Source organism: Gymnodraco acuticeps, unplaced genomic scaffold, assembly GCF_902827175.1.
Source record: "Gymnodraco acuticeps unplaced genomic scaffold, fGymAcu1.1, whole genome shotgun sequence".
Classification (NCBI taxonomy): Eukaryota; Metazoa; Chordata; class Actinopteri; order Perciformes; family Bathydraconidae; genus Gymnodraco; species Gymnodraco acuticeps.
In genome coordinates this window covers 1,141,575-1,168,482 of record NW_022989810.1, presented here as the reverse complement: position 1 = coordinate 1,168,482, position 26,908 = coordinate 1,141,575, and the positions used below count along the sequence as shown (strand labels likewise).

Here is a 26,908-nt window from a genome sequence, read left to right as displayed (position 1 = left end):
TGGGAGGATGATAAGTGAGAGTAAAAAAAAGCTTCAGACATTAAAGCAATAAAGTAAACTATCAAAAATTACTCAGTTTTTATGTTGACAATACTATTACAATCGTACTAATATCTCACATCTGTAGGATTAAATGGGACAAGTAAATAGCTACCTAACATAAAGATGACTATTTATTTGTAAAAGTCCATTAAACACTTTGTCAAAACTCTAGTAGCATGACTGGTACCTACATATTTAGCTGTGGTCATGACCTCAAAGAGGACCTGAACTAAAATTAATAAACTTCTTGTAACAAATACAAGTGTTTTTCATTCTCAACAGCCATTTAAAAGATCATTATCTGGCCCAGCACTGTTGGTAGCAGATCACATAATTTACAGAACCCTGCAGACTTCTGACAATGTCCATTTCCTCCCCCCTACTCCTTTTACTCTCATCTCAGTAAGGGTGTGTTCATCCATCTCAGCGTCTGGCTGGACTCTTGGTGAGTAGTGCGGGCTTCCCATTGCATTGAGCACAGAGCTGTCCAGCCAGCACTCTCACTCATTACCCCCACGCTTCTTCTTCCTGAAAATGCACTTTTAAAGCACCTTAATTGCATTGGAGAGATAAACCCGTGGGTGCGAGACAGGAAGCCTCTGCCATAGAGCTTTAAAGGGGCTGGAAGGGTGGAGTGAGTGTGCGTGAGTGTGCGTGCGTGCGTGTGTGTTGGAATGGGGAGGATGGAGGGCTAAAGCTCTTTGCTTCAAATCGATGGCTAATGCAGCTCTGGGCAACTCCTCAGGAAGCATCAAGACTATTAGTGCAGGCCTGGCAAGAACACAGACACACGGACTGGTGTGTTCACTATATCTAGAGATGCAGAGGAACAAAAGCAATTTGGACGGTGGTCATAAATGCACTTACTCTTGTGTTCTATTAGTGTGTGTGTGTGTGTTTGTGTGTGTGTTTGTAATGTGCGGACAAGGCAAAGGAGGCCACAACTCACAACCAGATTTGACCTACATCTGCAGGGTGGCAACTCACAGCAGGAAGTGATCTGTGTGTGTGTGTGTGTGTGTGTGTGTGTGTGTCTGTGTGTTACATGTGGTTGACTGTGTGTGTGCTGCTTGACAATGTCCGTGTTTTCAGCTAGCTCTGGTCTTTTTGCTTCTTGCAATTAAGCCCTGCTTGACAGGAGATGCTGCGTGTGCTAAGTTCGACACGCTGTGTTTGTGCTGTAGATGTGAATAAGCATGTTTTGCAGAACTACCAAAATCTAAAGTCTCTTTTTTCAAATAAACAAAGTAAAGTTATTAAGCCACAAGTTGAATGTTGTGGATCTAAGAGATTACACACACTTAATTGGTGTTTACATTTTTTAAAGGATAATGCATTAATCAAACAAAAGATTAGCTAATTTAACATGTCCAACATTTTGGAACAGGATGGAGCATGTTGCAGTGCATAGCAGGTACGCATGATGGTTGTATTCAGTATGACAGCAGACAGACTCAGCCCATCTGCAGGAAATGGATGAAACCTGATTCAAAGTGAGAGTGCTGCTCTCCAGCCATTCCCTCTGCAGGTTGATGCAGAGAATTTAAATGCTTTCAAACAGAACTAAAAGTCAAAGCTAAAGACAAGAGATGGGCCTGTGTCTGTGTCTGGGCTTGTCTGTGTGGCCAGTGAACTAATTCATTAATCTGGTTGACAGTTCTCTGTGAACTCGGCAGTCCAGTCTGTGGTGAGGAATCACAATGAGACAAACTAGGCGTTGTTCGGCAGAGCAATGAATCTCCCCTGACATCCCGGCACCAATAAAGGCTTTTAAAATGGCAGGATTGTGTTTTGGAGGAAGCAACGAAAGACAAACATGAATATAAATTAAAAGAACAGTGAAGAGGCAAAAAAGGGGAGACTGGACACATTTTAATTGAAAACACGGAAGTAGAAAAATGAAATTTGTCCAAAAACACAATATAATAGACATAATTAATCTGCATCAATACAGAATTACAGTTATGTAAATAACCAATTATGAACAAAATAGCCTCCTTTTGTCTTTTCTTCATAGTCTAACATTTCAAAGGAATACACATTTGCTTATCACCCTGTTTTAAGTTCGCACAAATTAGCTCATGTTTTCACGGGTCCACAGCGGCAACCATTAGCGCTTTTAGCTTAGCTTAGGCCGCAATTAAGCAGACACTGTTGAACGGCCAATAAGCTATAGTATCATCAACTAGTACATTTGTATCTCATTAATGTCTTGACTGGTTTTTACATCACAAACATATAAAAGATAAATAACAAACACAGTTCAAACATTTAGAGCAAAAATGTCAAGCTAACTAGCTTACTGAATGCTAACTCAACAGGACAATCAGCTAAATTGGGAGAAACAGCATCAGAGTTTATCGAATCAATCTGAATGTGTGGGACTGCAAATGTTTCAAATTAGGTATGTTAATGCACATGTAACCCACTCTATCGAAATATGTCGGTGGTCTCAAAGGCTAATCTTGAGATAAACTTGTTTCATGGTATTCTTTTTTTATTCGAAAACTAACGTCTTGGCATTTAGAATATGCATAAATACATTTAGTGAAGCTGGTAAAGGCAGGTGGACAACTTTAGAGATTACTCCTCTTCCTCCAATCGTTCTTGGAGCCACTCCAACTTCTTTCGTTCCTCAATAGGGGAAGTTAATGAGATTGCTTCTCTTCCCAAGGTAAACCATCAGCTACTGTAACAGACAGGAAACTTCGTAATTCCCACCTCAGTCTTTCTCAAGCTGAGAGGGACAAACGGACCCCACTGGCTCCATGTGGTTTGGAAATACTTTACATGAGTTTATTTCTAATCTATCACCCAACCAGTGGAGAGATTCAAAGCAGATAGGATGTCTTTTACAATCGATATCCATCTTATGTTTATACCCAAGGATGGAAACTGATGGAGATGGAAACTCTTCATCCTCATACCAACAATTTTTTTCACAGGTTTCACAGCTCCTTTTTGAATATGATTGCTCTCTAGTGGGAGTAAGGGGAAACTACAGAGGCTTTCTGCTGAACCCAAATGCACAGGGATCGTTTCTCTCACTGAGAGGAGGCCAGACGGCTCCTAAAGGATCGATACATTTTGACAAATCTTGTACCATTTCAATGGGGAGAGGCAGAATCAAAGTAGTGCAGATTAATTATGTGATGCAAACAAAGGTAAGGCCTTCATTGTGTATGGATGACAAAAGACAGAGAAGCAAGTGAACAATAATCATAATAGATAACATTATTCTTTTACATTTAGAAATATGAGCTGTCCGAGGGAAAATTAGTTGAAAGCAAAACAATTTGAACAATTTACACTTTATTACATGCCTAGAACGACTGTTAAGTAATTCAAGATACTCAGTGAAATTATAAAAACATATTTCCCTGTGACAATGACTATATGTGAAACACTTTGAAGTTATTCATCAATATGACGTTTTTACTAATCTAAAGTTTCTGCTTTTCACATTATAGACACAGATCACATTGTGTCTATAGCATTTCAATTAGGGAATAGACCTTGTTCAACAGGCATGAGATTCCACTGATCCTTTGTAGAGGCTCGGCAGACTCTTCACTTGTTTATTTAAAATAAAGGATATTTAAATGTACAATGAAACACTGCAGTTATTGGATTCCAGCAACAAGGATTACTGCCTACCCATAATGTAGCTCCATTCAACTGTTGTTTGCCGTGTACATGCGAAATCAACAGAATTCAGGAAGCCGCTTCATTGAAGACATCTAGAATGTCTAGGTTTTGTTTTAGATGTTAAACAAAGGGAATACAATATCATTTTGACATACGGTATAACCTTTGTCAACAGCATGTTGGGCTTACAGTATGACTCTATTTGTCTACTCTAGAGGTTATCTGTATAATGCGTCTGAGTATCATATACCTGGGTTTCCAGATACGTTCTCCAAGATAGTGACGTAGATGGCTGCCATGTCTCCAGATTCCCTTAAACATTGCAGTTTAACTTTTTTACTTTGTCGCTTGTTTGAACGTTTTTTTCACAACAAGCAAACCGCCCAAGCAAGCCCTATCATCTATATGTGATATGATAAAGACAAACGTTTACCCATCAGAACCTTGGTAGACCGCAGTCTTTCACTAAAACTGATAACAAGTCATGGTTACCTGCTGCTGCTTTACCTGGGCAGCGCAGGTGAGAAATGAGGCGAGGCTCCTGGACTGGAGTTTGAGTCAGACTGAGGAAACATGAACTGTAACGTCATGGTTTTCACAGAGACTTGCCTTGATCCCTTAAACCAGGACTCCACTATTGCCACCCATGGATTCTCATTTTTTGCCAGGAACGGACTCTGGGAAAAGTACATGAGGAGGTGTCAGCTTGATAGTTAACAGCAAGTGGTTCTCAGATTTGGAGATCATTTATTCAGATTGTTCTCTCCATTTGAAGCACGTTTTTATGGGAAATTTGCCTTTTAATCTGCCGAGGGAATTTAAGTGTCTGTGTGTGTCTATGGTTATATCCAGACACACTTATTACTTATTGCATTATTTGACAAAAATATGCGGAAATACGCATTTGACATATTTTCACATGTTATAAAAATACACTCATCATCCCTTCTTTGAGGAAGGACAATCCTTTGTTTCCTCTGCTGAAAAATAGTCTGACATTGGTGCTTCACTTTTCCTCCAGTGGTCAGGAGCCAGGCTTCAGTCCACTTTACTGCATACTTTCAAAAGTGTGTGGTTGAAGTCCTCCGGCTGGTCAGCGAATACATAATGTCCGGCTCCACGGATCGTCTGCTAACACAGAAGGAAGCTCATTACGAGAGCAATGCACACAGCTATCAAAAGGCATTTTGAACATTCAAATTGATAGCCAAGTCGCTTTGGAAAAAAGCATAAGCAAAATAAAATGTGATGTTACAGTGTGTAGCGGCTGTGGTTCAGGTGTTAAATGGGCAAATACCAAGCAGAGGGTCAGTGGTTCGATCCACATCCGCTGTACCCAACATGTCAAAGTGTCCTTCAGCAAGATACTTAACCCTAAGTATTATTGCGGCTTTCACATCAGCGCTTTTCCCTTTCTAGCTCCGAGTTAGAGCTTTTCTGGTTCAGCTCCGGTTTCCCTTTTCTGCTCCCGCTCTGTTCACACCGCCCAGAGCCCGACTGTTGCTGCCGCTGCTGCGTCATGACGTCACCGTTTACATCACTGATTTGCTCCCCAACGGCGTTACGGCGCTCACAACAACAACAACAACAACAACAACGGGGAACTGCGTCGGGTCGATGATCGTGTTGCTTTTAATCACACAAAGCCAGATTAAATTAAATAACGACTTCTCCAACCTTATACTTTGCTCCTGAGTGCCGTGGTTCATTATTTATTAATGTGTTTCTGCGGCATTTACCGACCGCTGCAGTGTTGGCTGCTCTTCCACGGGAGTTTATTCTCCTCCGTTAGCTCCCGGTTAGCTCACATTGCAGCGGCCGCTCTAAAGTATTCACTGTCCGACTCACACAAGCAGCTGATACATATCCCCAGTTCCCCTTAAGTGAATGTGTGTCAGTCTGAATTGACGCTGTTTGGCATCACAACGCTGTTATGAAAGTTTCTCTGGTATAAAATGGGTGATGTTAGCATAGCAACCGAAGCTAAACTGACTACTTGCTATTGCTATCCTATTGTGGCATAAACCGTTTTCTACAGGCACATTTTACCGGCGTATTTTTATTATGATTCCAAGCTACTTGTGATAGTCGGACACGACAACCTGTGCAGCCCATGTATTGATTCCATCCGATAGCTGCTATAATACAAAACAACATGTCTGCCTCTCTCCACAATGATCAATAACAATGAACGGATGGTCAAAGTAAGGTACAAATAAACAGAATCACACGAAGCCTGGTTAGTGTTGCCTGACTTTATAAAGTGTGTTTATAAGCACTACTGCTTGTAGGCAGGCATGACAGTCGACCCATGTTCAGGGGAGGTGGGTTTAGTTTCCTGCACGCCTCGACGTAAGGGAGACGTAAGCGACGCCACCTCTTAGCTCCGAAGCTCTTGCCTCTAGACCAGTGCTTCTCAAAGTGTGGTCCGCGGACCACTGGTGGTCCGTGAGCGCCCCCTAGTGGTCCGTGAGTATATTGGTAACATTTCACATTTGAAATGTATTTATTTATTTAAGTTTTCCGCACTCTCGCGGGAATATCTCCGCAATGGAGCGAGCTTAAGTTTCACTTTCGATTGCATGATATAGCCCAGATAAATACCTTCATCACACACATGTTGCCACTTGTTTGTACCATTTTCAGGCGATTTGTAAAATACGATGTGTTTTTAGATATTTTTGGAGTTAGGTGGTCCGCGAGTGTTTTTTTATTGGTTAAGTGGTCCTTGGTATGAAAAAGTTTGAGAAACACTGCTCTAGACCGACAATTTTTTGGAGCTGGAAGTGAACCGGATTCCGGAGCTAAGAGGCGGTGCCGCTGCGGTGTGAACAGGAAAAACCGGCACTTTACAGGCTCCAGCTCCGAGCCGGAGCTGAAAACGCGTTGGTGTGAAAGGGGCATATGATATTGAAGTGAATGTAAGTTGATTTGGATTAAAGCGTCAGCTAAATGTAATGTTTCAGTACATGTGATTCTTAGATTAAAACACAGACAGGTATTCCTAACTCAGTACAAAAGGATTTCAATTGTTTTTCCACAAAGATCACCTATTATGCAAAATCCACTTTTTAATGTATTTTATACATAAATAGTGTCCCCTCTGCGTTAAGAGATTCTGAAAGTTTCAGGAAAAAAGACCCACTCTCTTTTTGTCCTGATCCATTTATATAAAAACCTGTATGAAAATTAGCTGATCAGATTTTGGCCACTTTGTGATATCATAAGTTAACGATGTTTTGGTTTGTATAACCATTAGCCAATAACCAACCAAGGTAACCCCCCCCCCCCCCCCCCCCACCACACCACACCTTATCACCTGAATCTCCTCCTAGAGAGCACCATTGTGTTCTTTTTCAACCAAATCTCTCTCAGAGGGGCGTGGGGAGGGGCTCCTTATTTTCATCTAAAGTAACAGACAGAGAATCAGCACTTTTGGAACAGGGCTGAAACAGAGGGGATTATGGGATGCTGCAATGATCTGCTTGGTATTTGGAGCCAAACACTTCAGAGACATGTTTTGTATATATCTGAGACCTATAATATATTGATGAAAAATAGTATAATAGCAGACCTTTAAATACACAGTTTAACATGATCTACTGTAGATTTAAACTAAAATGAAGGCACAATGAACCTACTGTGATCTCTACATGAGAGTGCGGCCTCATGTCTCTGATGCTGCTGCATGGGTTGCTGTCGATGCTGGAGCGGGACCCGTACATGATGGTAAGGGGGATCTGAGGGGGGAGCTGCTCCATCCTCTGCAGCATCGGCCTCACAGCACAGCCCTCAGGAGTGGTCATATTCTTAAAAGCCGTTTCCCCACTGTGACAAAAACAAGGCAAACAAAGGCAGATTTTGATGACAAGGCACAAGTGACAGCAACCAAACTCCTTTATAAATGACTTTCAGATGGCAATGACAGGGAGGGAGACTGACCTGGGGGTTTGCACGTTCAGGTGGTAGATGTACTCTGACACGGTGTTGTCGCTGAACATTGAAGAGAATTTCTTCTTGAAGTCAGGTCTGAGAGTCTGGACCAAAGTGGGCCCTGCAGGGACGTTTGAGGGTCACAACCATTATAGGATGAGGCTGGTTCATTACATTTGTCATGGTTATAAACTGCAGGGGGCTTTGAAAGCCACAAAGTTGAAGGTTGGATATTCAACTTTGGATATTACTACAAGGTTGGATATTTGACTCATATGAGATCAGTAATATAGTAACTAGTTTCTGTAAGAAAAAATATGAATACTTTAGCTCTTATGCTAAAATAACATTGGCAAACTAGTTTACCATGCCTGCTTTTGTCTTTACAGAGCAATGATTAATTTGTAGAGTTAAGATTATTATAATTTTTCATTCGTTTGTACTGCATTCATTTTCAGTTTTCTCATTCATTTTCTCTATGAATCAACAACTACTCTTTGATTACCCTGCATTAACATTCCACTCTTTTAAATTCACCTAGTATTATTTGTATTCCCTGGACCCTGTTGTGTTGCAGCTACTAAAGAACATTGCAGCTTCTCCTCCTCTCATGGATAAAAGCAGCTTGAGTCTTTGTCTGCATCTTGTTTCAGCCTCACCTAGAGGTCCAACCAGCCTCAGGCTGGCCAGCGGGTTGAAGGGACTGAACATGGTCCCCAGAGCTTTGATCCACACCGGGATGGGCCGGTCAGCCTCTGCTGTGTCGGGGCGCTCAGGGAAACCCCAGGGCTCCACCAGCACAATGTGCTTCACTCTGTAGAAACAAGTAAATACATGGCATGTTCATGTTTTGTCTTGTGTTTTGTAGACGAGATGTTGACACGAAATATGCCAATCGACACCTGAGGCAAACCTCAAACAGACTATAAACTGTTAACAAAAGGCACGTGAACAGAAATGCTGTTCAACAATTGGTCAGACATTAAGCGGGTAAAAACGCGAATCCTGGCAATTTCTACCGTAGCCTCCACCATGGAGCATCGGCAGGTTATTTTTATGCTGCTGTTAATCTGGAGAGCATATCTACAACTCTAGCGGACGGTGCATTTGATTATATAATCAGAAAAACGTGAGTTAAAAACATTAGAACACTTTTAATGAAAGACGTTCTGCAGTAAGGAGGAGGCTTCCAACGCTGTCCATAGCTGCTAAATGCTTACTATGATCACCAAGCTCGTGTTTTTAACTTTTCTCGAAAATCACAAGTCAATTTTACTAAACAGACTTCAACAGTACTAAATCTCATTGCAAATCAGATAAAAATTGGCGCATGTCTCCTTATTTGCTGATGTATCAATAAGGGATAATAGGGCCGATGCATTGGTGCATCCCTCAACACAACCCAACAGCACGTTAAGAGAAATCCCATCCTTACCCACCTTCCAGGGTATTTAATGGAGTATGACACAGCCAGGTACCCCCCCAGGTTGTGGCCCAGCAGTATCATGGACTCCAGTCCTACTTTAGCCCTCCACTGCTCGATGGACTCAACAAACTGCTCCTCTGCCTCCCGGGCGTCTGTAGAGAACCGAGGCCTGCTGCTCCGCCCGAAGCCCAGCAGGTCTACAGCCCAGACGGGCCTCTGCTGCGAGAGAGAGTCCAGGTTCTGAGCCCAGAGACCCACGCCCCCCCCGAACCCGTGGAGTAGAACTAGGGGGGTTCTGTCTTTGACACAGTCTCTGCTGAAGGTCAGAGTCCACAGCCTGGTGCCTTCGGAGATGGGGACGTACTGTTTGGAGTTCGTGCTGTCCACACCTGAAAAGAAAGGAAAATATTATAAAATATACTTTTAGATACACTGTGATTGCCTCACCCTGTGATGTCAATTATGTTTCATTTCATCAGGTGATGGATTATTGAAGTAGCAGTTTGTTTGAGTAAGATGATCACAATACAGTGATTGGGGGGGGAAGTTATTTAATCAGTGGGGAAAATTAAATGCTGGACAAAAAAGAAAGAAGACAGTGTTGACATTTTTTTACATGTTGTCATAGCATAAAGTCATTACGGTGGCCCTGAAGTGCAAGTCAAAACAGCATTTCAGGAAACACCACAGCATTTCACAAAACACCACAGCATTTCAGGAAACACTATAGCATTTCAGGAAACACCACAGCATTTCACAAAACAGTTTGTCGTTCTTTCGCTTCCCGTCTGATGAAAGGACGAAAGGATGAAAGGAGTGGCTGGATCAAGTTAGTAGCAAGCACGTTAGTTAGCATTACAGCCTTAGCCTTGTCATTTGTATTAGCCTTAACATGAAGTAACATTAAGTAACCCAAAAATGTTAAACAGTAAGAGTAGTAGTCATATTTCGTGAACCCTTTGAAGAGTACTGTCACACCGGTGTGATCATTCTATAATACACAGTAGCGTGGCGTGGGAAAAAAATTAGGGGAGGCCAATAATACGTCCTTTCTTTTGGGTCGGGGGTGTGGTGGTCAATGTAATAACGTAACCAGATGAGTGATTACAGCACCCGGTATCATTTTACACACATTTGTATCATACAGATGCAGGACTTACACACGCCTGTTATCTAACCGACAGGTCCGCACGCACTCTCCAGCCGAAACTCTAATAAGCATTCATTCACAAACTAAATCAGGAGACCTTTAACGTTTTACGTCCGATTCACTCCTTTTTTCCTCTCTGTACACAGCTCCAGTTTGGGCATTTGCCTGTCATCAGATTGTATTTGTTGTTGCTGCTGTAGCAGAAGTTTAGTAAAATTATTTTTGATTAAATACTCCAAATCTCCACCCTCCATAATTGCACTTGCTTCAGTTGCTTGCTTCTTTCAAGCGGCGGTGAGAGTGGTGCAGTGACGCTATCTATCTTCTATCGATTAGATTTATGATTAGAAAATTATAAAAGTAGGGTAGACATGTGGATATTATCCGACTGAACAAAACGTGCATTTATCTAACAGGTTCGTTTTCCACTGACCTTATTTCGAGCTATTTTCCAAAATCCTATGGAGAAATCCCATTGCTTTTTTGTCGAGGGAAACCGAGCGCAGCTTATTTCCGGGTTTTAGGATGCGTCACTGCAACACTAAGTTGATGCGATTTGATTGGATTGTGAGGCAAGGGAAGCCAGAGCCCTAGAGAGATAAGAGTTACGACACTCTTTGATGTCGCCGACAGCCGATCACGTGGTTTATGTATGCCGGGATAGTTCCAAACGCACTTCCATGGCAATGCTTCTCTATGGCAAAAACAACACAAACATGGTAAAAATAGTCATTGATTAAACCAACGCTGTTATTTTTTAAAGATTGCTTTCATATTTACATGATGTGGTTACACTTTGTATGGATTGGCACTATTTACAAGTTTCGTTATTTAACGATATTTTGAGGGGAAAGTGTGGTAGCACAAGCAGGCTATGTTGATGTCACAAAACACACACACCCAAGTACTTTTTCAACTGTAATTGCATTATTGCATCATTATCTCTCTAGGGCTCTGAGGGAAGCCAGCCGCCTCTGGCTTCCCTTGGCATGGCCCTGACCAATCACAGGTTGGCAGGGGCATGACGTGTGCCTCGTCTGATTGGTCAATCCCTAAAAAAAATTCACAAAGGAAAGCCAATTTCAGCTGGCCTCCTCTCGCAACATAGAGTGCAATCTACTGTTTCACCATAACATCTAGAGGGGCGCTGTTTCACTCTTTGTAAAATACTCAATGAGAATGGGGGAGAGACGGGCCAGCAGCAACACACAAAGAATTTCCGAAACTAAACGGAGTGTTTTTATTTATTTATTCAAATTATAACTACAATCAGAAAAAACAGGGGAAGCCTGGCTTCCCTTGGCCTCCAGGAGAAAACGCCACTGATAATACACCGTTTAAGCCCGGATGCCCCCGGGGGAGACATTCTAATGCTAACGCTACATTAGCATCGGCGATCTTTTCTACTTCATGCTATCTGCACAAATGGTTAACATTGAACATTAAAAATATCAGGCAGTTCAGGGAGAATCGAAGGAAGGCAGGCAGCTTTGCATGACATTCTTCTGGACATATTTCATTGTGATAGTGAGGGTGAATTTCCTTTTTTGGCAAGACAGTAGTGACGGCCATCTTGGTGACGTGTGTTGTTGTGCGAGACCAGAGATGTAGTTCATTGAGAGGTTTAACACAAAAAAAGTGTTAATGTTCAATGTCAACCATTTGTGCATGCAGATAGCATGAAGTAGAAAAGATCGCCGATGCTAATGTAGCATTAGTGTTAGCATGTCTCCCCCGGGGGCATCCGGGTTTAAATGGTGTATTATAGAATAGGGGTCGACCGATAATCGGCGGGGCTGATATTCCGCATTTGACCGATTATCGGTATCGGCCTTTTTTTTAAATCAAATTGCCGATAACACTTTGGCTCTGATGCGGCCGTTTCTCTGGCTGCAGTCACCACTCAGGGTGTTTCTCAATCGCGAGGATACTGGCTTGGTAGTCGCATACTTCCAAGTCACTTCCTTCAGAAACGAAGTAAGTATACTTCCAAGCCACGGCTTCGGAAAACGAAGAAGAATGGAACAGGCTAACAAGTGTGCCACTCTCTCTAACGGTTTCAACATAAACTGTACCGAAAATAAATACCTCACGATGTCTATCTAATTATGAACTTGCTTTACTTTCACGGAACACATTTTTGGTGATTACAAACAAATGTAACAAAGTAACATATTTACCAACACATGTTCTACGCCACTATACTTACATTTAAATGTGTGCTGTGTTGGTTCAGCCATTCTCCCCAAGGGTTTTTGAAATTGGTCCGTGCGCAAAGCATTGTGGGGATTTTAAGGACGCAAAGTCTACCCATGTGCAGCCTCGAAATTTCCCCAAAACCAAGGATGCGGCCTCGGTGGAATTCCAAGTATGCTGGAGATTGGAACAGTCCTTCGGCGGCACTCGATGACGTAGCATCCTTGAAATATTGGCTTGGAAGCCAGTAGGCCTATCCTCGAGATTGAGAAACGGCCCTAGTCTGCGTTCTTTCGCACCTGCCTGTAATCTGAGAAGGTCCCGCCTCTCTGGCTGGCTCTCGCCCGGAAAATCTTCAGTGTTGATTGACACTTCAGTAATAGCCTATCAGATAGCACTGTGGGCGGGACATTGCTCGTGTACACTGTGGCCGTTTCTCAATCTCGAGGATACTGGCTTCCAAGCCAATATTTCAAGGATGCTACGTCATCGAGTGCCACCGAAGGACTGTTCCAATCTCCAGCATACTTGGAATTCCACCGAGGCCGCATCCTTGGTTTTGGGGAAATTTCGAGGCTGCACATGGGTAGACTTTGCGTCCTTAAAATCCCCACAATGCTTTGCGCACGGACCAATTTCAAAAACCCTTGCGAAGAATGGCTGAACCAACGCAGCACACATTTAAATGTCATAGGAAAGAACGAGACCCCGCCTCCCATGCTGTATCCAGTTCTTATAGAGTGCCACAGTGACGCATCCTAAAACCCGGAAGTAAGTTAGCATTTGACCACTTCCGGTTCCTTCGACAAAAACCAATGCAATTTTCGAATTATAAATCTAATCGATAGATTTATGATCGATTGATGCATTGTTTTTGTCGAAGGAACCGGAAGGAGTTTACCTCCGGGTTTTAGGACGTGTCACTGTGGCACTCTATTCTACATCCATGGTATAAAGTGGTGCAGTCCTAAAAACCGGAAGTAAGCTGCGCATGGGTTCCCTCCATAATTGCCAACCTTGAGACCTCAGAAATCCAGAGCATTTCAAAACCGCGGGGTGCTGCTAGTGGATCGCCGGAGCTGTATTAGATTAACATTAACATGCTTATTGTAGTTGTAAGTGCACTGCCTTGCGGCCTGTAGCACCATCCTTGATGGAGCATATGTGTGGGCTGGACCTGTATTTTACAGGAAAGGAGTGAGCAGAGGGTCGAGTTGTCGATTCTTGTTCTGTTTTCTGTGATATATCTTCCTCACCCTCTCAGACTTTCAGTTGCGCGCGCTACTAAAGGGACGTGCTACCGTGGAAACCAAACAATGGTGAAGCTGTATTAAAGTCTGAGTGGAAACAGTCCTGAGTAAATCTGATTTTGTCAGAAATCGGGAGAAATGCGGGAGAAATATGACCCCGGGAGGAAACCGGGAGAGGGTTATGAAATCGGGAGTCTCCCGCGAAAATCGGGAGGGTTGGCAAGTATGGTTCCCTCTACAAAAAAGCAGTGGGATTTCTCCATAGGATTTTGGAAAATAGCTCGAAATAAGGTCTGTGGAAAACAAACCCGTTAGATCAGGGGTCTGCAACCTTTTTGACCAAAAGAGCCATTTTGCTCCTTTTTCCAAAACATTTTTTTGTCTGGAGTCGCAAAACATATTTCATAGTTTTTTATTGTTATATCAGACAAAAACTACAGATTTTTTGCATTTATTAGGCTTATTACATGATATAAAACTGTTAACCTCTAATAAGAAACAAATAACTCTTATAAGGAGAATTAAAAATAATACACAGGCCTACTTTAAAATAAATTAAACACAGCACTTGGGGAGTCCTCTGCACATTTGAAGGAAAAAAAAAATTATTAAAATGAGCCCACTTTGAAATAAATAAAACATATAGCTGCACCCTAAAAAGAGTTAAAGGTAGGGTAGGTAAGAATGGAGAAACCAGCTCGAGTGCGCTAGAATTTGAAATTACACAACCGGAAAAAATATGCCTCTTCCTTCAGACTTTCTTACAGAGTCCCTCCTCCAACACACACGAACGCGCACATGACCAATGAGGGCACGAGATAAATTTGTGCACAGATGGAAGGCTGACAGGCAGGTAGGCCATCCAGTTATTTTAGCTGGGCCGGCTCAGATGATTGGTCGTGCTTTTTACAGCGCTACGGCTTCCAAAGCATTTCATATATTCATTGCTATCGGGACGTTAAGAGCATTCCATGGAATATAACAAAAAGTGTTTTCTGAAATAAATTACATACCCCATTGAATTATGACTGAAGATCGTCAGCTGTCTTCCTCTCCCGTGTTGTTCCTCGATACGTAAAGGCTGCAGCACCTTTGACAACTTCTCTCTACATATCAAACATACCGGTAAACCAGCATCGTTTGCTGTGAAAGCAGATAACTCTGTCCACACAGAATTAAATCCTGTGTTCCTCCGGTACTTTTCTTTGATTTCATAGTTCGCTCATCGAGCCGGGGGTCAGGTTATTCGCCTCCAAGAAAAGGCGCTCGCGCGGGACCGTAGCAGGATGTGACGCATATTTTAGTTGACCTAATTAAAACCGTTTTGTTTTTTATTTATGTGTCACAGTATCACCTCAAAATACAAGATACGAAACATTTTCAACCATGCAACAAAATATAAATAGTCCTACAAATACTTTTATTTTATTTCCTTCTTATTTTTGTGTAAGCTCAAGGGAGCCAGAGCAGAGGGCTTAAAGGGCCGCATGCGGCCCGTGGGCCGCGGGTTGCCGACCCCTGCGTTAGATAATTGGTATATAGATATAGGTATAAAAGTCATGGCTCGCCACTGCAGTTGGGTTTACGTGTATGGCAGGGTTGCCAACTTTGGGTACCTGGTTGGAGTGAGATTTTGATATCATGGGTTTAATTACATATGCGCACGAAATGACTACTATCGTGTCAGCAGCGGGACCTTAGCATAGCCTATATATATATATATAGGATATATATACAATATATACAAATACACAATATTGGACACAGACTATAAAGGGCACAAAGTTTCATTCACTATTGAAAGTCAAACACATGTTTGTTTCCACTGTTTTATTGTGTGCCTGTCGCGATAAGCAATTAATTGACGTATCGTACGATAAATAAAAATGAACTCGAGAAATTGCCATTTACATGAGGATGTGACTAGCAGTTTGAAAGGATGTACTTGAATTATTATTATATATTATCATTATGTCAGTGGTCTAAAATGATACAACGGTGCCGACAATATTATCATTTATCGCAATAATTTCCGGGAAAATGTATCCAACAAAATTAATTATCGTGAGAGCTATACATGAAACACACACACACAAACAAATCTACAGACTTACTCCAAACTGCCAAATATATTAATTAACACACTCTCACTCTCATATACTCTTTGACTCTATTTTGGCCTAGTAGAACAATAAGCAGCAGACTTTTACTTTTTTATCATTTCTACTGGTTCTTAGATCTGAGCATGCGCAATACGGGTCGGCAGTTGCGAGAGACTATTTTTGTTGGGTAATCTATGGTAGGGCTAACCCATACAGTGGTGGGGCTCATGTCAGTATTTGCAATGTAATTACATACACGCTCCCCTTGACAGTGAAACGCCACGCGTGAGGTTTAGATTATTTCCCTGTCTCAATCCAAATTGAACTGTATGAAATAAAAAGGCACATTTGTCTTGTAGTAAATAAAAAGGGCGACCTGGAGCCAATCCTGCAACTTCCCCACAGGTGAAAGAGTTGACATGCTGAAAACCCAACCCCTGCAGGGTGGTCTGGGGGGATTCTCCCCCAGGAGATTTTTTTTGTTTTAGTTTTGAAATAGGCTACTAACATAAAATACACATTCTGGTACTCTCTTGAGAAAAAAAATAAATAAATCTATTACTACACGACATATTAAAAAAATTAATGCCATTTTAGTTTTGTGTTACTTTGTTCTGAAAGCTGAACCTGCTGCTCCTCACAGAGAGAAGAGGGAAGAGGCTGTGAATTACTTTACATTGTGGATAAGGGTGGATAGCCCCCATTGTTCTGTGTGTCAAAATGAAAGACAGCCCACACACCTATCCAGGGACGTGCACAGACATTTGGAGGGGCTATTGCTCTAAACTGGAAAAAGGGCCTCCCCCTGAAAAAAAACATAAGACCTTTTTTTAATGTAAAAGAAACCAAATGATTATTACATCAACTAAATTGAACAGTAATTCACATCTCATAACAAAATAAGCTAAGGCGACTACTTGCATTCGGTGACTTAATTTCAAAAATGAAAATCAGGGACATTTTTTGTTATGCGGTCCATATCTCATTAAAATATCTAATGTTAGTAACTATTAAAGACAAAATGGGGACAACTCTGTTCAAATGTAGTTTGACCATTGTAACTGCTGTGCAGTCCAGACATACTGATAAAATAAGGCCTCTAACCAGGGGTTAAATTGGACCGGGGCTGTCCGGGGCTCAGCCCCGGCACATAGGACGATGCTCTGACGTCATCGCCCTCGCTCATTTGTCATTTGTTTAAGCCATAATGTCAAAACATCTCTCGTTCTTAATATAGACTTTATTTAGGGTCGATATGTGTTGACTTTAACATTTAAAATAGCAGATCTCTGTGACAGGATATCGTTTTTCCGCAGAGTGAACGTGTGTCTCTGCTCCGATCAGGAGCTGCAGCACCGTGCCTCCTTCGTGCAGAGAGTCTGCAGCGGTGTGTGTGTGTGTGTGTGTGTGTGCAGAGAGTCTGCAGTGGTACCGCCAAACTCCCGACCCGTCTTGTAACACGGACAGTGGCGACTGGTCATTAGGGGCAGGTGGGGCACAGCCCCACCTAGTGTCAGCATATAGTATTAAAATAATGATTACAACAAAATGCAAAAAATAAATTAAAATATATATCAAATATATTTTAAGATCATGTTTAATCATCTGATTCGTCTCATTGCTGTTTTAGTCTGTGTTCTTCTAATTAGTGTCTACAGTGTGTGCCTATTGAGCTGTTTAGAGCCATGTGGGACAAAACCCGATCCTGCCCCTCCCTCTCCCTGTTTAAGTCAATGGTGACTGTAAAAACTACACTGCGCATGCTCAGAGTATTTTCCTATTTAATGTGTGTGGCAAAAAATAATGACCATAGGGGCATAGAGCTGCCATCCCCACCATACGTCATCTTACATCATTCAGAGCTGATTGGCTGTAAGTACGTGTGCCGCGAAAAGTGTGGTGTGTGAAGAGGAGGAGAGAGACGCGTCCTAAAACCAGGAAGTAAGCTGCGCATGGCTTCCCTCCACAAAAAAGCAATGATATTTCTCCATAGGATTTTAGAAAATAGCTCAAAATAAGATCTGTGGGAAACGTAGCTGTTAGATAAATGCACGTTTTGTTCAGCCGGATAATATCCACATGTCTACCCTACTTTTATAATTTTCGAATCATAAATCTATTGATTAGATTAGATTTATGATAGACTTTTGAAACTACAAGAACATAAGGAGGACTTTTACAAAAAAGTAATAGATATTTTTGTCCAGAAGGATAGGCAAATGGACTTCATCTTCAAGTCAAGGTAAGACTGCAATTTTATTGAAAATGGGATCTTACTAAGAGAGAACAATTCAATATTTAAATGATACAATTACATTTTTTGGGTATCCTTCTGTTGAACTGTCTGTTTAAAATTAATTGAAGCATCAGAAAAAAAAAGCTTTTGAAAATAATATTATATTTTGATTTAGGTCAAAATATAATATTTGTAAACCTGAAGAGTCAGTGCCAGAGCCTCACCAGCCATGAACCTCACTGCAGAAGCTTAGACATCTACATTTTGTGTGCCCCACCACTTGTGTACATATAGAAACGCCACTGAACACGGAGCCCGTTTCCTAGACCATCAGGGCCGGTTCTAACCAATTTGCTGCTAAATGAAAAATCTCTACAAAAGACCAATGCACTACAAAAACAGAAACGTATTGACATACTGTAAGTCATATACATCAAAGGCTTCAAATGTATTCAGTATTATATGAACATGTTTTAATTGGGGTGAGGACATCACATCCTCTAGGGGGGTCTTCCCCCCGGGAAGAATTGTTTGAACATTTAAAGTAAAATGCTTCAATCTGGTGCACTTAGAGCACACATTACTAGAGACCTGATCTAGGGGGTACAACTCTAACGGCCCGTCCACACAGCGGCGTGCGTTGAAGCTTGCCGGCGGGCGTGTCTGAAACTCGACCAACAACCAATCACATGAATCTCCCGCCCCTGACATACAAGCAGCGGTTTGATTGGCTAGAGCTTGTACTGGCATATGATTCGATTGGCTGACGCTTCTGCCGTGGCTTCAAAACTTGAACATTGCTCAACTTTTGCAGCGAGCCACGCCAGCAAAGTGACGTCACCCCATTCAAAGTGAATGGTGAAGCTTTCAACGCACGCTGCTGTGTGGACGGGCCGTAAAACACCCATATGAAAAAGATTGGTTTACATTTTAATAATCAAATAAGTATGTGAACATAACCAATAACCTACCATAGCCAATAGCAAATAAATGCAACTTATTTTATTTTTGTTGTTCATTCATATCTTATTTGACCTAGTTAACGTTTATTTATGCATATTTTTGTATCTCTCAAGTTTTAAACAATATTTTTGGTTTACTGTCCTATAGTATACATTGAAATGATTTCAAACCTGTTTACCCCAATAATTATAAAAGAGTGCCTTGAAAATATTTGTTTACATAAATTGCATTTATCTCTCTCGCTCGATCCCACACCCACTTTGGCTGTGAGCTGCGGACGCCTGATAAGCCAACACCCCCCACTTTCATCACTCACGGCCCGTCTACACTACAGGCATCAAAAAATCTTGAAGCTGGGCGTGTCTGAGGCTTGGCGATTTCTCGCGCCCAAGACGACCAACAACCAATCAGGAATCTCCCGCCCGCCCACGGCATACAAAGCAATAGCAATGTTAAAACGAAGTAAACTGGATATAAAATCCCCAAACAGGCGAAAACCTACCAGTTTCATCCACTGTCTCTGCCACCTCCCTCCATGCCTCGCTCCTCCGGTTTGTATCCCGGTAGATGAACAGAGACTGATCATACAGCACCGGGTGATTCACTACCGCTATAATGAATTTTCCCTCCATGTTTTTGAATATGAGGAAATGACCTGCGTAGTCTCTCCCAGCATACACGCGGTTTGATTGGCTAGCGCTTGTACTGTCAGATTTGCATACGCGGGATTTGATTGGCTGATGCCAAGCATCGAGCCTCAAAAGTTGAACATTGTTCAACTTTTGATGCCGATAGATGCTCGTGATGCTTGCAAAGCCATGCCATGCTCCCCACAATGCAGTTCGGCGAAGTTTAAAAATCTTCTACGTCACCCCATTCAAATGAATGGGCGAAGCGTTGAAAGCATTTTTCTATGCCTGTAGTGTAGACGGGCCGTTACAGCGCCCATCGTACAGGGCAAATAAAAAGTGTAACCCGGGGTGAAAAGGGTGTTACCTTGACTTAATTATGAATGCTGTTACATCAAGGCCGAAAATTAGGATGAACGCAAACAGTCAAAATGTTTTTTTCCCTCCCAGAGCTGCCAGCGCAGCCCCCCCCCCAGATCTGGCGCCCTAGGCGACCACCTATGTCGCCAATGCCAAAAAACGGCCCTGACTTAACCTAACAACTTATTTAATTTGTTTTCACAATTACTAATCTCATGTTTTTTTTTATTCTTGAAGAGAATGTCTTTTTTTCTGGCATTCTTCCAGGATTAACAAAAATAAGAATAACATCGCGAACTATCTTTGAAGTAAATGGCTGTTATTAAACGCTTCCCACATTTACTTCAATCGTACAATAGAAAAAATAAAAGTACCCAAGGAATACACAATAGAATATATAAAGAATAAATGAAAAATCTCTACAAAAGACCAATATACTACAAAAACAGAAACGTATTGACATGTTGGTAATATACATCAAAAAGGCTTCAAATGTATTCGGTATTGTATGAATGAACGCAAACAGTAAAAATGTTTTTTTCCCTCCCAGAGCTGCCAGTGCAGCGCCCCCCCCCCCCACCTACACCTGTCGCCCTAGGCAACCGCCTATGTCGCCTATGCCAAGAAGCGGCCCTGTACACCATGCTAAATATGTCTGCATAAAGCTGAGTTATGATCGGTCATAATAACACAATTACATAATAACATAATAACAATTTGGTGATGATTAAATAGTTTACAGTGAGATTTACTCCCATACTTTTGGCCATACTCACGCAGCCCTACAAATGAATTGAGATTTCCAGACAAATGTTCTTTAGCAAGTGTGCAGAGCAGTGTTGATTTAAAAAAGCAATTTGAAGGTTGGATATTTGTAAACCTTTTTTTGTGTATATATATATATTCATAATTTAAGATGTAAATGAATTCCAGTTTATTTGTAGTACTTTCTATTTTTATCGTGACATTTGGTGGCATCAATGTCTGCATTTGATACAGATAATGGAGCAGTTGCTTTAGGGCCACAGTGTAGGCCTATATCCCTTAATTAATCAGATCCTCGATCATGTTGATTCGGCCACAACAGAAAAAATAAAAATAAACTCTCGCTCTCTCCAGAGGGGCAGGTCAGCCAAAAAGGCCAAACGGGCCGTTGCCCTGGCAACATTAGCCCGTACCTGTGCACATCCCTGCACCTATCAATCATCAAACCGTGGGGTCTTATTTCATTACGTGTTGATTTCTATCAACACGTAATGTTGTATCGATGTATGTACTACAGCAAAAGTATTCTCCGTCGGGACTTCCTGGAACAACACCACGCCGTTATCTTGATTCTGATTGGCCAGAAGACATTATCAAAGATGTTCTATTGAGAAGACGATCACTACCTGACAAAAGTTTTCAAAACAGTTTCTAGTCTTCAGTATTCTTGTTTTTGGCGTGAGAATAGTTTGGGCAGCGTGAGAGCGTGAGATTGAGAGTGAAAGCGTGTGTCACACGCCAGATGCGTGAGAGTTGGCAACCCTGGTATGGTGGCAGTTCCTCCTCACATGAAACATATAGTAAAAACTAAATTGTGTCTTATAATCAATACTCTTACATTTTGACAGTCATATGTGCAAACTAAGGTTAAAAGAGAAGAAGCTTACAGCTCAGCATCATGTCCTCTGCAGTCTGCAGCTGATCCTCAGAGGTGGGACACCATGAGGGCAGGAGGCGGGGGATCCAGCACCACCTACACACACATACACAGACACACATTCACACACAACACACAGAAAGCTTCATTACGTACATCAGGGACAGGGTGTCGCTGCAGGCTGGGGCTATGCATAAAGGATTTAGACAGGGACATACAAATATAACAGCATCGATTGAAAAGTGCAAGAGAGCATTTATGAAGAGCGTCACCGTCACATCTGATCATGTGAACTGAGCTCTCAGTGTGGTTTACTCCGTCTGAAGCGAAGGGAACTCCACTGGTTTCACAGGGAGGCTCTGTTTAGGGGACAGCACATTAAAGAGAGGGGCCAGAACACTGATGACTCCACCCATTAATAATACTTGGGTGGACAAAATATTTGCAACATTTTATAACAGTATAATCCAAAAGAAATTGGAAGCACCATCGCAGCGTCTATAATGAGCTACATTTCAATAGAAGCTGTACATTGTATATCATTTTCATAAAAACGCAGGGCCAACAGGTACAACAGCCATAATGAGAAATGCCCTGCATTTTCAAAAAGGATGAAAATATAAAAACACAAATGTGCCAGAACACATGCAAATGAAGAAATATCATGACAACACATGCGCAGCGTTTGGAAAATATTTGCGGCTAAGAACTGTTGAATTAGACTGATCTCATTTGATATATTGCAGGTTATTTAATAAATTGACGAGTGTATATAAATATAAAGTTTGCCAATTTCTGAAATGTGCTTTATGGACTGGCAAAACTAAGTGTATGATTAATAAATAAGTACATTTAAACAATATGTTACAGGGGTGATCAAATAAAAAAAATAGAATAGGGACACAAGGTGTCTCCAAATTCCCTGAGAAGTCCATTCTTATTGTATGTGAGGTTTACAGATCACAAGTGCATAAGATTGTCTCTAAAGGAGTTGTGACATCATAAAAACCTGCTCTTCAAAAACTGAGATTTATGTGAGCACAGAAGAAGCTGCAAATATCCCCTCTGTGGGACGAATAAAGGTATAGTGATTCTGAAGCTCATGAATGTGAACATGTGTCAGACTCTGCACATACATCATTCTGCACATCCATCCAGGTAAAGGAACAACACATTTCTTAGAGGAGAGGAGGTTGATCTAAAACCACGTAGCATGTTTAACAGTACAGACTTACCGTAAGGTAGAGTCAGCGTAGCCCCACACACTGCTGAGCAGCCTGTCAGCCCCGACAGCAGACATCGTTCTCTGCACAACCCTGAAGCCACAGCAGAATGAAACAAAGAGAGAGGCTGATCGAAATCAGAATCAGATAAAGGTTTATGGCCAAGTAGGTTAACACATAAGAAGAACTTGCCTTGGTGTACATGGTGCATACAGTAAGTAAGAAATACAACCAAAAAATACAATAAAATGAATTGAAAATATTATACATTAGGATATAGAAAAAGATGTACATTAAATCTGGATACACCAAAAAACTATGTGAAGTATACTATTGCAAAGTACTTAGAATAATACAAATCAAACACGTGCATTATTGATTGCACAGAGAGTTACAGTACTGTTGAGGGATAATACCGGTAAGGAGGACATGTGTTTTAAATCCACACTAGATATTACTATGGATGACATTCAAACTACCAGTGAAATCCTTGTACTAAAAGCATACTTTAGTGAAGTGGAAAAAAATATTTTTCATATTTGTATATAATATGAGTATTACCTCATTGGCATTTACATACTTAAGTACAATTTTAAGTACTGTACTGAAGTACAATTTTGAGATACTTGTACTTTACTTTATTATTTCCATTTGATGCTACTTTGTACTTTTACTCCACAACAATTCAGACGTAAATGGTGTACTTTTACTCCACTACATGTATTTAATACCTTTAGTTACTTTACAGATCTGGAAGAATGATGTGAAATATAATCAAGTGTTAAATCAGACTTTAGTTCCACCTGGAGTAAATCCACAAGCTACCCTGCAGTATACAAAGTCATTCAAACTAGCTGCACCTTTACCAGCTTTGAGAACACTTTCATGATCAATCATTATAAAACATATCATATATAGTATTCTGAAATGGACCAATCTGCACAATGACTAGTATATTTTGATGCTAATACCTTTGCACTTTTACTTGAATAACATTTTGATTGCAGTTATTTTACACTCAGTCTCTGGTAGCTACTTCTACTTTTACTCAAGTTCAAGACCCAAGTACTTCTTCCACCTCTGATCGGCACAGCATGGGCCAATTCTTGTTCTATCTGACAACAAGTTTGTCTTCAGTGTGTGTGTCAGTGTTGTGTGTGTGTGTGTGTGTGTGTGTGTGTGTATATAGCAGGGGTGCCCAACCTTTTTTGAACCGAGAGCTACTTTTAAAGTTGCCAGTCTGCCGAGATCTACCAGTCCAAATAGAGAGGCGTAGCCATTACTGACAGCCTACTACCAGGTAAATACACACTTCTACTTGTATAAAACTGACCTTTGTACGATGAATACTTCATAAAATACTGCAGATCCTTTATCTTACCTCTTTCTAATCTACACACATACAAGTATTTAACTGAAGTTACACAACAGTGTTGTTGATACAGAGTTGGTGTTTATTCACACGTCACACTACAGTGGGTCATGTTTTCAAGAAACATTGAACAGTGCTGCCACATATGACACAGGAAAAAAGAAAAGACTCTGAACCCTTTCTTTGCCATTATATAAAAATAGTGTTGCTACAAAAGTATAAATTAGGCTTACTAATAAGACAACTCAGATCTGAAGCTACACAGGAATCTGCTGCCAAAGTGCAATAAAAAAGACAACATTAATAGAATCAAACCCTTTTTTTGTTGCATTTTAGTAGATTATAAAAATAAATGCCTTAAAAATAGGATGCAAGCAACACTAGTTTCTTAACCTGAATTGATAATAGACTATAATCAATTTAAGTTTGCATTCTTATACCATTTTGTACAATAATTATAATGAATAAGTTCAAACAAACTAAAACTTACAGCTGATTAATAACGGTATCTAACTTGAGTTTTTATTATATCAAAAACCTGTTGAAATGCTACTGTTATTTTTATTATGCATCGGCAGCCTCCAGGAATGCTTCTTTCAGAACTTCGCCGTATTTGAAAGACTTCATGTGTTTGGCAAGAACGTGACTGACACGATAAGATGCTCTGGTAGCAGCCTTGCTCTTGTTGTTGGGCCTGGTGAAAATGGACTGCTGTGCATTTAGCTGTCCTTTCAGGCCCCTCCCCTTTTGGGAGTGTAGGGTAGAATTAGGAGGGAATTCCGTCTCGTAGCGTTTGTGCACTGTTTTGAAATGCCGCTCCTATTGATTGATTGAAAAGTTTATTAACAGCTTGTATATTGGGTACAGTACAGTACAGCTCAAAACATACAATTGTTAAGGGGATGCAGACCAGAGAAAGACTTTCGTCTTGTTTACATCAGGGTCCCCCATTTCCAATTCATCATGTCATTTAAGACATATAAGACATATTTGACATACAGATGGCTTATTTACAATTTACATACAGGTGGTTCGTTCTAATACATCCTAACCGGACATTTAAGACATACCAAGTCTACAGATATACAGTTAGTAACAGAGTCTAAAATGCGAGTATATACATAGATGGGGGGGGGGGAAGCTGTCCATTGAACGACAGGTTGAGATTTGTACCATTACCGGGGCCAGTTTTGCAATGCTCTCCCCCGAAGGTGCTCTTTAAGAGAGCTTTTGAAGGTAAGTATAGTTTTACTTTCCTTTACAGTTGTGGGAAGAGCGTTCCACCTTGATGTGGCATAATTGCGAAACGTGTATTCCCCCTTTTTTGTGCCAAATCTGGGTTTCACATGATTTGTGGAGCTCCCTCTGGTGTTATGATCATGGTATTCCTTGACCTTTGGGAAGAATTTTGACATGTACATGGGTACCATAGAGGTGTAGTGGATCTTGTAGACCAGGCCCATTGCAAGTAGCTGTACTCTGTCGTCTACTCTAAGCCATCCTAGGTTGTCAAAGTGGGCAGAGGTGAGGTGGGTTCTAGATGAAAGGTCAAGCAGTAGTCTGACCAGTTTATTTTGCGATGTTTGAAGTTTTATTTTTAGCGCCTTGGAGGTGCTATGGTACCATGACTGCAAGCATAATCATAGTACCCTTGAATGAGTGCTCCTGCCAGAGTTTTCAGGGTGTTTTTGTTTACCAGAGAGGAGATCCGGTATAGGAATCTAGTTCTTTGATTGACTTTTTTTATTACATTGGATGCCATTTTGTCACAGGAGAGGTTTGCCTCAAGAATAGATCCTAGGTATGTAATTTCCTTCTTACTTGTGACAATAATGTCGCCCACTGCAACTGAGAAGTCGTCGGATTTGCTGAGATTATGTTTCGAACCGAAGAGAATGGACTCTGTTTTACCCAGGTGTAATGATAATTTATTATAAATAACCCTTCTTCGATAAAGCCACGCTCGCATTGCGGATGAGACAGATGGACTTTGAATTGGAATAGATACAAAAATAATCATCCTCCCACTAGGAGTGAAAATCATATATGTTGCTGGGCTTTTTTGCTTCTGCCATAATTGCGGTCTTGTGTGTGTGCGGACTGTCACTCCTGTTGACACGGACAACGTCAGCGAAATAGTGCCCACTGTCCACCAGCCATGCCCCGACACATGGGGTCACGCCGGCCAATCACAAAGCCTTGATGCGTTCAAGTGCATTATTCTGGCACAGGAAGATTATGTTATAGGACATTAACGATAACACAGAATATTGTTGTTCTATTTTTAGACACATCTCGCGATCGACTGGGAATCTCCCCGCGATCGACCGGTTGGGCACCCCTGGTGTATAGTATTAACTTGAACTTTAGGGAAGTTGGGTGGTGTTGATGTTAGTACATTTAGCGTACCCCGACTTTGACTACCCTAACTATGCAGGTATAGAATAAACCAGATTTGGATATGACATTGAATATCGCTAATATTCCCTTTATTACTTTACAAACAGGTTTGGTTAGGGAGACACTCACCCTGCGCTCGCTGTCACCGCCCGCTCGGCCATTCTGCAACACGGTCACATGGCTTTCAGACTTTGACGTGGAGTCAGTAAGTGTTTGTAGCCGTTTGATTTATTGTTTGAGATTTCTGCACCGAGCGGTGCTTTAAAGCTTCATTCTGTGCGTCAATTAAGCTTCTGTCTCCGCCCATGGCAGCGTTACTTGTCTTAGCTGTAACAC

General features: G+C 41.3%; 1 protein-coding gene across 4 annotated transcripts; it reads right to left on the bottom strand.

Annotated features, from left to right (window-relative positions):
- Positions 1-1,894: 1,894 nt before the first annotated feature.
- On the bottom strand, positions 1,895-26,870 carry abhd5a (abhydrolase domain containing 5a). 4 transcript variants are annotated; one of them, XM_034228497.1, is made up of 8 exons: positions 26,702-26,870; positions 22,813-22,893; positions 21,588-21,673; positions 9,063-9,438; positions 8,283-8,437; positions 7,633-7,744; positions 7,332-7,518; positions 1,895-4,821 (listed from the first exon to the last, which is right to left on the bottom strand). In XM_034228497.1, exons 1-8 carry the CDS (start codon positions 26,731-26,733, stop codon positions 4,729-4,731), a joined length of 1,122 nt encoding a protein of 373 aa, XP_034084388.1. In that variant the 5' UTR covers positions 26,734-26,870; the 3' UTR covers positions 1,895-4,728. The 4 variants fall into 4 exon arrangements, with proteins under 4 accessions (XP_034084388.1, XP_034084395.1, XP_034084403.1 ...); XM_034228504.1 differs by having other exon boundaries at positions 1,895-4,818; positions 26,702-26,863; XM_034228512.1 differs by having other exon boundaries at positions 22,813-22,927; positions 26,702-26,731.
- Between the last annotated feature and the right edge of the window lie 38 nt (positions 26,871-26,908).

Bases quoted from the DNA above. Each gene is read 5' to 3' on its own strand.
- abhd5a (XM_034228497.1), bottom strand. From the start codon at position 26,733: ATGGCCGAGCGGGCGGTGACAGCGAGCGCAGG. The intron at 21,674-22,812 runs GTAAGTCTGTAC...ATGTGTGTGTAG, and splicing joins TACGCTGACTCTACCTTACG to GTGGTGCTGGATCCCCCGCC. The intron at 4,822-7,331 runs GTAGGTTCATTG...CTTCTGTGTTAG, and splicing joins ACTCTCATGTAGAGATCACA to CAGACGATCCGTGGAGCCGG.